Source organism: Phalacrocorax carbo, chromosome 3 (assembly GCF_963921805.1).
Source record: "Phalacrocorax carbo chromosome 3, bPhaCar2.1, whole genome shotgun sequence".
NCBI lineage: Eukaryota > Metazoa > Chordata > Aves > Suliformes > Phalacrocoracidae > Phalacrocorax > Phalacrocorax carbo.
Window position 1 is genome coordinate 64176094 of NC_087515.1, and position 13015 is coordinate 64189108.

Genomic DNA, 13015 nt, shown 5'->3' on the forward strand with positions numbered 1-13015 from the left:
GTTGGGATTCTTCCTGTTTTGCAATGTTTTTATCTTATGAGTGTTTTAGTAGACAGCTGTACATGCATGAGCATGAAGACCTGTGTACACAATTAAACCTGCGCATTCAGCAGAATTTATTTTCTTACAGCACCTTGATAAAATATTTAAGCACAGAGAACTTCAGCAGAAACTGGTGGATGCCAAGTTGGAGCAGTCTCAGGAAATGATGAAGGAAGCCGAGGAGCGACATCAGAAAGAAAAAGAATACGTACCTATCCTTCTAATCTCTCTGTCTTTTATCTAACTTTAGGCCAAAACAAGACCTGCATGCTATTTCACTAATATATTGGTTCTTCAGGTCTGAGCTGGGATATGGTAGCAGAGACGTTTTTATTGCTACTGTCAATGCTCGATGTAAAGGAACAGCCCTCCAGAGGCTGCTTTCATTGGCATTTACAAGTTTTGAAGCAAAATGCAAGAGCAGTAGGTTAGAGTACAGACTGCTCAAGCTAACCCACCGTTGCTACACAGTTGATTCATTGTGATGTTGGGTCAGGTGATGCCATTAGTTTTCAAACAGCTCTGATATTTGATACTCCATCTCCCCACATGACAAATGAGCACATTTAAACAATCAGAGGAGAACAAAAACAAGGGATTGAAGCGAAATGGCTGAAGGCTGGTATCCCCCCAGGCTCGGAGCCTCCCCAGACGTCCTCCTGTGGGTCCAGTTTTGCCAACAGAGGAGGCCACAGGAGCTGCTTGCTGTGACGGAGCCTCCCCTTCTCTGTTGCAGAGGTTGACCTCCCCACACTGGTCTGCCAGTGCCTCTTTCAGGCAGGAAGGGTCTGGGGCCCTTTAGCAGCCTCCTCTGCCGTTCCTCCCTACCTGGCAGAGGGGGCAGCTCTAGCAGGGCCTCAGCAAAGAGAAGGAGGGATGTCGCCTGCAGGCACAGCTGGGATGGGAGGTGGGCACTCCTCCCTGGTCTCACACATTTTGCAACTCAGTCAGACCAAAATTAATTTTCTCAGGCTGCCTGGTATTTTCACAGCAATCCTAACATCTACAAAGGATTGGAGCTCAACACTGACAGCTAGTCCCTCTTCTCAGCGGTGGCAGCAGCTGAGACTACTCAAGGGGAGCGACAGGTTCTCATCAGTTGGAAAAAAGGTTTGGTTTTCATCAGTCCTCCAGCTAACTCAGGAGCAGCATGAGAGAGCTCTAGAGAGAGGATCTTTATCCCCTCCCTATATCTGGAAACAGATACATTAGCACAAGCATGGCCAAAGTGTCTTAAAATATAGATGAAAATGCAGGGCTCTAAGCCCTGTGGGTAGAGCAGCAGGGAAACACAGCAAACACCTCTTGCCAAAAATTGCCCATAAGAGCATTTATTCTCTTTCTCTGCACTGATCTTGTGGCTGGGACACCTACTCCTGCTCAGCTTTGCTCCCAGCTAAAGACTGAGGGGGAACAGGAGCTGGGGCTTCTGTGTGTGCACATCTGCATGTCACTGCATGACAATTTGTGGCCCAGCTGCGTCTTCCCTTTCACTGTTGGGCCTATGCAAAACCAAACCTCCAAATTTCATTCATGACACTGGATTCTTGGCAGACTAAAACCCCAGGAAACATTTCTAAGAAATCCCTTACAATGACAAAGCAAATTTGGGCTTACTTTACTGCAGTCACTGGGAGTTTTGATACCGAGTACCAGATTCCAGATACTGGGGGGAACAAAAATGTGAAAGACAGGGTACTGGCTCTGTGGAAAAGTGACCTGTCTTGCTGTACCTCACAGAATATGGGTTTTGGGGCTGCCTGTTGCATGTGACTGGCCCTCCAAAACTGATATGCGCAGTTTTGTTATTTTCATTTCTTCTAAAGCAGTGAAAGTCATCACTGTCTGCACTTGGGAGTGGGAGATTTTCTTTGTGGCTTTGGTTTATGTATGACTAGCACCTATGAAATAACAGGTTGGAAAACAAGCTACAAAGGCTTTAAGTAGTGGGTGTATAATGAAGTGCACTGTATGCAAAGAATATTTTTCACACCGTCCAAGCTAACACTCAAAACCACTGCCTTTGAGGTAGGCTGGTGACGTATGGCTAACATCACCTCAGAGCAAGGTAGATTTAGCTGCAGAACTTAAGTGACCAGCCAAAAGCCAAGCAATGAGTCAAGGCACAATTAACATGTCATGATTCATCACAGGTAGCCCAGCACCCAGCAAGCTGTCGTACACTTGTCTCCCACCTCAATCATATTGAGTCCCACCCACCCAGCTATTGTGCCAGTGTCTGTGGGAGTAATGGGTATATATGTATGTGTGAAACCAAAGTGGTTTTGCTGGAGTCCTCTCCTTTAGCTTTATCTGTCTCCAGCTCAGTAACACGCAAAGCCAGAGCCTTACTGCATTTCAGCATCCTGTCATCTGAGGGGAAGCCTTTCAGAGCTATATGCCAATTCTCTCCCTACCATTTTTTTATATCCCTGTGCATGACTTTTGCTGCAGGATTTTGAGAATGTCTTTAAATTAGATTTTTTTTATTCTTTTATCTATTTGATTAATCCTTGAAGGCTCACTTTGATGTCTTCCTATGCAATGCTCCCATTTGCCCCTATACAAAACTTCTTTACCTCAGACAAGGAGAGGTGTCCCCTCTTGCAGCCTCTGTACATCAAATCTCAATAGGCAGGTCATCTTATTGCTTACACAATTCACTCCACAAGTGCAACTAAACATGTGATTCCTTATATTAGGAACGATGGTTCATATTGTGTGGCCTTACCAAAGGGTCAACTTTACTTAAGGATGCAATTTTACTACTATTCTATAACTGGTCAATGCTTCATCCCCATACCATACATCTTTAGCACTTGTAATACAAACTTTGATGTGCAATTAATTGCAATTTAAAGCTTCTGCAGCTTTCAAGTATATTACTGGAAGGTATTGATCAGATTTCTACATAATTGGAATTTACAGAGTCTGGCAGCAAAAAGGGAAGCTTAATTTTCGCTAAGCCAGTCCCTAGTTCCATGTCATTAAGTGGGAATATATGTTCTTGGGGACTGGCTCTTTTAGTGTGAGCATGATGTGAATGTCTGGGCTTCCAGCAGCTATGATAGCTCTAATAATATAGTGTAACATCACCAGACTTCACTGAAGTGCTGCTTTGTAAACACCACATGCAATATTTATTCATTTCTTTATATTTCAGCCTCCTTGTTAGCACTTCATAGCCTATTAATAAATGTATCAGTTCTCCTGATGCGTTTTCTCCCAGCTTGGTGTTTGCAGATGACCTCAGGCTGCATAAGAGCGCATGTTAATTTGAGCAAGCCTCTCTGTGGCTTGTTTCCATTACAGAAGAGTTTATTAACTCTTGGATTTTTACTGACTGCTGAAGCTATGTGGGTCAATAAGAGAGAAGGATTTCATTAAGAGGCAAAAGAAGCAACTTTTCTTTGCCTTCTGTGTCCATCTCTTGTGTTGTGGCAGAAGACATAGCACAGGAGGTGGGACCTTTTCGTTATCCCAGGCACACTGGGTATGAAGGTAGCCCTAGCTGAGATTTAAGCAATACAGATAAAAGCCCAGCTCTTGGACTGACGACTGGCCTGGAGACTGGTAGCTCTGAAGATTTTCAAAGCTCTTTTCATTTAATCATTCAAACCAGACACCCTATAATTCCTAAAATCTAAAAAAAGAAAACAACAAAAAACCCAAACCCCGAACAAGTAGACATTAAAGAAACATGAAACTTAAAAATTCAGATTTCAGCCAAACTTTTAAAAATTGCATTATTTTTGAGTGTGTAAAACATAACCTCTCCTGAGAAAACAAATGCATGAACTGAGGCTCTTTTAACCCAGGCCTACTCATACCATCTCTTTTTACTGGCTATGACACAACCTATTTGAAATTTTAGTCAATAAGCTCTAAGCTCAAGAATTTGACTTATTTCCATTGAACCAAACATCAAATTAAATTCTCAAAATAAATTTTAAGAGGCAGGTAGAAAACAAACAGAATGTGGCATTTCTTCATACAATGCATACTTGAGCTGTAAAACATTATTGCCTAGGAACTTGTAGATGGTAAAAATTCAGTGGCTCCAAATCAAAAGGCCAAATTGATGGAAGAAATATTTTTCTAGAGCTTTTATATAAATATATCTAGTCATATATATATATATGCAACAAGTCTAATTCAGATAGTCTCTGTGCCACAAATAGCTGGACACAGGGAGGGAATTCATTATGTTGTTCAGTCAGCATTTGTAGGGTACGTCCTCAGCTCTTTTGCCAGGTGGTATTCAAATAGTTTACATGTGTTATTTCCAACAAAATGGTTAGAATAAAAGTTTTTCTTAGGGGTCAAATACATTTTATGTGCATGGTTCTACTCACCTTTCACTTCTAATATAATAGTAGGATCTATTGACTTACACAGTACTTTTATTTTCAATATCTTTTCAGAGCCCAACAGTGCTATTTTAAACTGTACAATTTAATCCAGCAGAAGAAAGTCCTCTGTAAACTAAGTTGTTTATATCTCATTTCTGAAGCTATCATTAGCATTCTTTTTCTAAAATACATTTGGCCTAACCAATAACACGCTTCATAAATGTTTGGTAGGCGATAGACACATTTCTGTAACACTTCAGTAAATGTTTCCTGCTTTCAGATTAAACCAATTGCTAGAATATTACTATGCACTTTGGAAGTGCTGACTCAGAACTGCAGCCAGAAGAAGACTCTGTACACCTTACTCCTACAATTCATTCAGCCTCAGTCGACCCTCCCATCCGCAGCCTGCACATCAGAATGTCATTTTGGCAAACACCTTGAAGTAGGGAATCACATCTTCCCAGGAGGAGCCAGGGATGAAACTGCAGTCAAGCTCTTCCTGGGCCGCCTCCTTGACCTGAGACATTTATTACCCAGAGCTGGGATTCTCCGTTGATGGCATGTCAATGCAAATGGGGCCCAAAGATAACAGACACCAATAAATGTATGACATTTACCCTGCATTCCCTTTCTGAAAGCTCACAGATTTTTTAAGGCATGTCTGACTGTGACCGTACCTCTACGCTAAGTCCTGATCATTAATGCAAAAGGGAGTTTGCCATTCACTGGAGAGCAGGAATTTGGCCGGAGCTGTGCTGAAAGTGTCAGAAAGAATCATAGCCGCTCTATAGAAGTCTGGCAAAGGTATGCTTAAATACCACACTTTTAGAGCCCACTGTGCCACACACTTCATTCCAAATAGGTGTTGAACTCCTATTCAAACATGCCTTTGGAAACTAAATGCCCTGTCTCACATCTTAGGATAGCACTAAATACTCTATCTTGCCTAACGCCTCTAACTACATTAATCTGAAAGTTAGATCACTCCTTATCAAGGTAGCAGTGGCAGAAGCATAGGTAGCTGGAGGATGAAGATTTCTAGCTGATGAACTTGGGACCTAACATTTTTCTCTCTGTTGCCCAAAACACAGCTCCTGAACCAAGCTGCAGAATGGAAGCTCCAGGCCAAAATGTTAAAGGAGCAAGAGACTGTCCTGCAGGCACAGGTGACGTAGGAGAGGTGATTGCATGGTGTGCCTTTGTTTCCCAGTTTTTAATCCATGAAGCACATTCCAGGTAAAGTATCCAAACTACTTTCTGTGTATTCCTTCTAGCCTCATTCTACATCCCATAGACTATTGCAAAGGAAACAGGTTATTTTCAAGCCAACAGTAGGGTATTGTCCATACTGCAAATCATACTGTGGCACGTGGGTTGTTTAGTTTAGAGAAGAGAAGGCTCTGGGGAAACCTCATTGCAGCCTTTCAATATTTAAAAGGGGCCTATAATAAAGACTCAGAGACACTTTTTACCAGGGTCTGTGGAGATGAGACAAGAGGTAACAGTTTTAAACTAAAAGAGGGTAGATTTAGATTAGATATAAGGAAGAAATTCTTTACGGTGAGGGTGGTGAGGCACTGTAACATGTTGCCTAGGGAAGTTGTGGATGCCCTAATCCCTGGAATTGTTCAAGGCCAGGTTGGATGGGGCTTTGAGTAACCTGTTCTAGTGAAAGATGTCCCTGCCCTAGGCAGGGGGTCAGATTAGATAATCTTTAAGGGTCCCTTCCGACCCAAACCATTCTATGGTGCTATGATTTATGAGTGTTTACAGTACTCAGCCACATAACAACGTGTGTGCCTTTGCTTGATTATTCACCGTAACTACCCTTCAGGCAGGTTTCTAATTCAGCAAAGCACTGGAGTACATACATATCATAAAACATATTTACCAGACTGGAGTTCATGTGCTTATGTGCTTTTCTGGACTGGGGTGTGAAGGTAGCATTTTCATTAACTTTAGCAGGAATTCTGCCTGCTAAGGGCTTATACAAAGGGGCCTCTATGATTTCAGTGTTTAGCTGGAATTTGAAACATTGAATAAAATAAAATTACTTGCCAAAATTACACCAAGAGCCAGGCTGGAGTGAAAGGCAGTAAAAACAAGAAACAGGCAGTATACACTTTGAGAGCAATACAATAATCAACCTTGAATACAAGTGAGAACACTAGATAACATGCTGGACTTTCACCTCAAAAAGAGACAGCATTAGTAGATTTTCCTAGACTTACATAAACAGTCATGCAGATCTATCTTCTTTAGCCTGCCTGTGAGAAAGGTCCCCGCCCCAAGCTCTGCTGTCAATCTTTCAGCCCCTCTGCAGCTGCCCATCTCCTCACCCATCAGGAAGCTTCCTCCTAGCCCTTGCTCACAGTTAATCACACTGGTAAATTGTTCCAGCTCTGCCCTTGTAGATGGTCTAATTCCTACCTGTTGAGCAGTCAAGAAAGGCTGGCATTAAACTGATAACCTGGAAAGATGTTATGAGCGGTTTGGTCCTTTACATGGTTTTCAAAGGCTAAGATAAGCCAGTAGCGCATGGAAGAATATCACATAAACTGCTGCTGACACCAGTTTGACAGGTTCTGCAATCAAACCTCAAAGGCCTCCAGCTGAGTCTGTCCCGACTGCAAACCTGCTCCCAATTTTCTCAGACTGGTTTTAATTAAACTTTTATGTTCCACCAGAAAGAGTTTTGTATGCAGGCAGACCTCTGTAGCCAGCTTAATGAAACTGAAGGTATTGATAAAAGCTAGAATATATTAAACATACATTTGAAACAGTAAAATCGGTTTTAGAAAAATCCAGTCAAACAAGTCTGCAAAGGCGCTGATAATACATGTGCCCCTTGCAGACTTGCATAGACAAAAATTAAGCGACTCGCTGAAATTAAACATGCAGTTAGGTGTTCTGCTCAAATGTGAGAGCTCTGTCACTTACACAGCAGCCTCCATTTGGAATGAATGGGATTATGATTATGATTATTATTATTATTATTATTTCCAGTACGGTAGCACTGGAGGGCCTCCCTCGTGGACCAGATGCCATCATGTAAGACATAGTGCAAGGCATTGTGGAAGCACAAAACAGAAAAAGCATAAAGAGCTCCTTGATGCAAACAGCACAAAACAACTAATAGATACTAAAGAGGAACAGCTGTTATAAGACATTGGTCAATGAGATAAGGAGAAGCCATAATATAGCCCTCACTGCCTGCTATAGTGAGTGAGATACCTCTCCATTTTAGAGGAGGTGATGAACACCCACTGTTTCCCTGAGCTGGAAGGAATAGGGGATACCAGCTTCACCCCAGCTTGCCTCTGGGCAGCACAGGGTGCCGGAGATGGCCAAATCCAGCCCTTCAAATGGTAACAGGGATCTGGCACCAGCTGAGGGAATACACCCAAACCGTAGTGGTGCTTCCCAGGACCCTGCACGCCCTCCCCAGGCACATTGCTTAGGCAGACTTATTTAGCTTCATGCTTTGAAACAAAGCAAGAAGATAAAAGTCAGCCAAGGCCTCTAATTTTTGGTAGCCAGCATAGTGCAACCACTGGGCTATAGCAACCAAGACGACTGTAGCAGGGCCAAAGGGGTGTCCTCACTGTAGTGCCCTCACAGCATGGCGGTGCTGAGATGCACCCACTTCCCGAAGCCGTGCACTTACAAGTTCTCACTTGGCAGCAGCACTGCCTCCACTCCCCCTGCCTGTGCTGTCAGGGGACCTGGATGGGTGGGGGGCAGCAGCGAGGGGGTCCTCCTCTCCCTAACTGAGGACCACAAGTGCACACTCCTAGTGAGAGACAGCTCTCACAGCCTGTTCCCAGCCACTATGAAAACATTCATTTATTATTCAAATTTAAATTACAGAAGCTATTTTTGGTGCTATGGTACTGCCTAGGGCTCCAGCTGAGATCAGAGCTTGCCCTGTTCAAACCTGAAAGGTTTTTAATCTAATTAAACAATAGGAAAAACTCGGAAGGGAAAAGCAGAGACGGAGAACTGAGGTGAGTTTTTTTAAGACTATGGCTCTGGCCTAGGAGCCCCGGTTTGCTGGCTCCCACCCCTGTTCCCTCACCTGGTTTTGGGATGCTTGAGCATTTTTCCTTAGAGTCATGATGTCCATTCAAAATGTATGGTACCAGTGTCCCGCTTGTGCTGTGGCACTCAGGGTTGCTAAAACAAACCCTTCTGTGCTTCTGTTCGTGCATAGGTCACAGCTCTGGCTATAGCCTAGCTGTAGCTGGTCACAGCCTGGCTACACACACTCAAGCTTCACATAAGCTAGCTCTGATATTGGCACCATAAAGCTCTGCATAGATTAACCTCCCATGCCTTCACCCAGCTTGGCGGAGAAGGCCTACAGCCAGTGCTGTATTCATGGCAACCGAGAGACTACCTAGTTCGAACTGAGCTCAGGCACATCCACACTACACTGCAACTAAGGCTATGACATTTTCTAGGGAGCATCATAACAACTAACCAGAATGAACATGAATCATAATATAACTGTATTAAACCCGCCCCACTATTAGCAACATTTTCTACATCTTCCTTTCCTCAGTAACTGAAGAGTACTGTCAGGGGAGGGTGTATGTTGGCTGGCACCACACAAAATAAAAGCTCCTAGCTAATCATTTAGTCAGCTTCCCACCAGTGCAGAGGGGGCAGCCAGCCTCCAGGCAGATGCCTGGATACCGCAGGCTGCTCTTGAGCCTCCCATTGCTCTGCACCCACCCCACCTCAGCCACTGCGTGCTATGCCAATCGCTCTTTTTCTAACAAGAGCTGTCAGGCTGAATAGATAAAATGTCCAGTCACCTCAACACTGTGGGGGTGCTCTGGCACTAGAAGGAGGTGGCTGAGTTGGAGCTGGTCTTCTTTTCCAAAGAGTAGATAATGATGCTTTGTCTATATAGCATCCTGCATTATTTTTGATCTTTAAAAGTGGTTTTCCCACTCAGAAAGCAGAAAAAGTGGAAACCAAGAGAATCTTACAGAAAAACTCAGTTCTTTAGAACAATTTTGTTCAAAACCATCCACATATAAAACTATGTCTTACTAACAAAATACACACACAGATGAACTTTCACGTGGCTACCAGATGTAAACTAATAGCAAAATACGGAACCCTAATCTTACATGTTGGCACATTGCAACAGAACTTTCTTCTGCCCTGCTTCATGAAGTGAAGTGAAGCTGGCAGAAGAAGCTGGCAGGGGATTATTTTTTCTGCCTTTGCTGGCCTTGCCCACAGCTGCAGTCCACACACACACTATAAAACAGAGCTGACAAGGTGCCCTCTCAGCTCATTCAAGCCACAGTGCAGGGATGCAGCTTGAAGGGGTCCAGTGCAGCATCATGGCAGTGTGAAGCGAAGTCTGAGCCTTGCTCAGTGGTGGGGCTACCCTGCATGCCAGATAGCATAGGAAGGGAGCAGCGATGCTCCTCTTCAATGGTGGAGTCCAGTGAAACACATCAGGTGCTGTCTGGTGCAGCTCCTGGCCACAGCCTGAGCCACTAAGTGAGGACTGGAAATATGGAAGAAAAGAAACTGTGGCTGCAGCATGATGAGGGGATGCCTCTTCCCCAGCTCGCTTGCACATCAGAAGCAGCGTAGCCAGGGTAGCACCTAGCTCCCAGCCTGGCTTGTTGGGTAGTCGAGAAGGCAGGTAAACAGCTGGGCAGACAGGCTGTACTGAGCTCCTCCCTAAGCCTGCCAGAGCTTACACCCTCAGGTCAAAGTTGGAGGTTGGCAATGTCTGCATGGCAAAGCAAGGCTTAGAGCTCAGGCACAGCTCTGACCATGCTGGCTCTCATCTTGAATTAATCCCACTGCCTGGTCCTGCACAGCATTAGTGGTTGGACCAGCTCAGGTTAGTCTCTGCCCACATAGATGGCCCAGGGATAACATTATCATTTTCCATGCTGTAGTTGACCCTAGGAGTCCTTTCCTGTAGCTGCCAGGCACAATGGTATACAGAAAAAAAAAGTATAAAGGGCTTGTGAAGAAAGGCAGGGACTGGAAATCTTTGTAGGATTTAATGCTGTCCTCTTGAGGTCTCCACAGGGTTCCCTAGGGAAATGTTTTCAGAAGTCTCCACTTATAGTGAATTATTTTTATTCTGGGCACCTGGTGTAGAGACACCATAGCTGCAAGATTCAGGAGACTACAGCATGCATAATTCCCAGACCTTTTTAAAATCACTGGCCCAGGCCTTTCTATTATTCCTCAGTTTACCTTTCTTCAACAGAGGAACCATAATAGTTTGCAACTGTAAAAAGATGCAGAGAGTTTCAGTTCCCTGATGTTTGTGCTTCATGGTCTCCAAACAGAAGCTAATTCCCATGTCCAAACACAATACTTACTTTATAATTTTCTACCAAAGTAAAAGTTCACCATCCTGGAGACTGAAATTACTGTGGTTATTTTTTTCCCTGTTAATGCAGATCACTCTCTACTCTGAAAGGTTCGAAGAATTTCAGAAAACATTAACCAAAAGCAATGAAGTGTTTGCCACCTTCAAACAGGAGATGGAGAAAGTGAGTAGCAGCTCATACCTGAACTGTGCTTGAGACTCTCTTTTTAGATTTCAATATTTCTCACTGCAATAATTTTATGTGGGATGGGGACATTTCTGCACATTTTGGAGAACAACCTCATCAACATCCAAATAAGATCTGGGGCACACTCAGCCACAACTGACAGCAGCTTAGACTTCAGCACTGCAAGCTCAACACTTCACTCTCACTTTCAGCTAAAACTGAAATTGCCTTGAAGAACAAACATTTTACCTAAAACCTAATGTGGTGGTTGGGTACAGACCCCTCAGAGATACCAGAGGGGGAGTCTGGAGCTGCACTTGTCAGCCCATGTCTTCAGGAGTGCCCAGAGCCTCCTGGATGACTGACACTGGTACAGAAAGGTTGACACAGGCTACATGTCTTCCCACTGGAGTGTGTGGGCAGAGCTGAAGCCCACCAACAACTTCCCAACATTAAGCCCAGGTGACTGTTTCCTTGCAGCTGGTGTACTTATCTCCTATAATGAATGGGAATCAAAAACCAAACGCACCCACTTTCATAATAAACAATGTTCTGTTCTGCCACCAGTGCCTAAAACCCTGGTGCTCTGATCCGGGCAACTTCTAATGATTTTCACAGAGCTTAGCCTGCAGAAAACCAAAGGGAAAGATGGTGCTATATAGCGAGCAGCATGTGTTGGAGGTAATATAGCAGTGTGTAATCCAGAGGGAACTTCCTTGACAGTGCTGGCTCAGAAGATACAAACACTTCTTTAACCTCCCAGCAATACAACCCTGTGGTCTTTGTAAAGAGACAAACAGAATAATGTCACCTTTTCTTTGCCTTTTGTTTTTGTGATAGTTTGTGCTCTTGAGTTGGCTATACTTTTACACATATAAATCAAGTGGTCCTACTTTAGGACTACAGACTGGAGTCTGAAAGTTACATGGCAGCTACTTAAATCTAAATCTGTCCCTTAACATAAATTATTACTTAGCACAGCCACTACAGCTGCTGGTAGCAGCGTTATGAGTACAGCCAAAGACCTAAATAAAAGGGTTGCCCTAATTTAATATGCAGCGTGGAATTCCTGTTGTGATTCACCTTTTCCTCCTGCTTCTATAGATGACAAAGAAAATGAAGAAGTTGGAGAAGGATACTGCTACATGGAAATCCAGGTTTGAGAACTGTAACAGAGCACTACTGGACATGATTGAAGAGGTGAGTGGTCTTTTTCTTCTCAGGACACGCATCTTCCTCCACATAATGCTTTCACTAGGAGATGAAACGATCCTATACCTCCAAAAGTCAATGAAAAAAATTGTTCTTGAATCTAAGGGTCTTTTTTTCAAGCTAGATGTCTTTAAAAAAAAGAAAGACAAAAATCCCAACTGCTAGGGATTTTAGATTGTGTAGAGACATTAATTTCGTCCACATGAAACTGAATTATGTAACTGTGAATTTTAAGTGCTCTAAAAATGTGTGATTGTTAATGCTCTCACATAGAAGCAAATTGGCATTAGTTCACTTCATGCTACTTTCTTTCTGCATAAGAGCATCCACCCAGGGAATTAATGTGCTCTATCTAGCTAATTAACTTTAAATTCATGCCTTTCGTTAACTTCCTGTGTAGGCAAACTCTAAGAGCCAAAAGCAAGTACTGTGGCTCACCATAGTTTTAAACATGCTGTCACAGGGGCATTGCAGAAAAAATTTATAGGCATATTGGAACTTGTTCAAATAAGATAAGAGGCTGCCTGAAGTTTCACCCAAACTTACACTGAACTTGGACCAGGTCTTTCTGGATAGCTTTGTAACTCTGTGTTACTGATATTTCTATGGGTTTCTGTATCTCTTGTTTCCTCACTGGGTGTAGAAGCAAGAAAATGTTGCAATTCAAGCTGCTCTCACAGAACCTAGAAGCAAAATAAACAAAAAATATAATACAGCTTCTTTTCCCCCAAATTCACACCTATGGCCACCATGCTTATGTATATAGACATCTGCTATGTTTTTGCATATCTACACATCATTAGTAGGTACTCCTGCAAATATTTTCGAGTGAAATTGATCTGAATCTGAATGGAGAATGCT

General features: G+C 43.3%; 1 protein-coding gene across 1 annotated transcript in view; it reads left to right on the forward strand.

The window, feature by feature from the left end:
* Window positions 1–13015, forward strand: part of TXLNB (taxilin beta) — a 36988-nt gene that overhangs the window by 20463 nt on the left and 3510 nt on the right. Inside the window, exons 6-9 of the mRNA XM_064447153.1 lie at window positions 131–250; window positions 5489–5563; window positions 10847–10939; window positions 12047–12142. Coding sequence (XP_064303223.1) covers window positions 131–250; window positions 5489–5563; window positions 10847–10939; window positions 12047–12142 — 384 coding nt within the window. The remainder of the gene's footprint in view (window positions 1–130; window positions 251–5488; window positions 5564–10846; window positions 10940–12046; window positions 12143–13015) is intronic.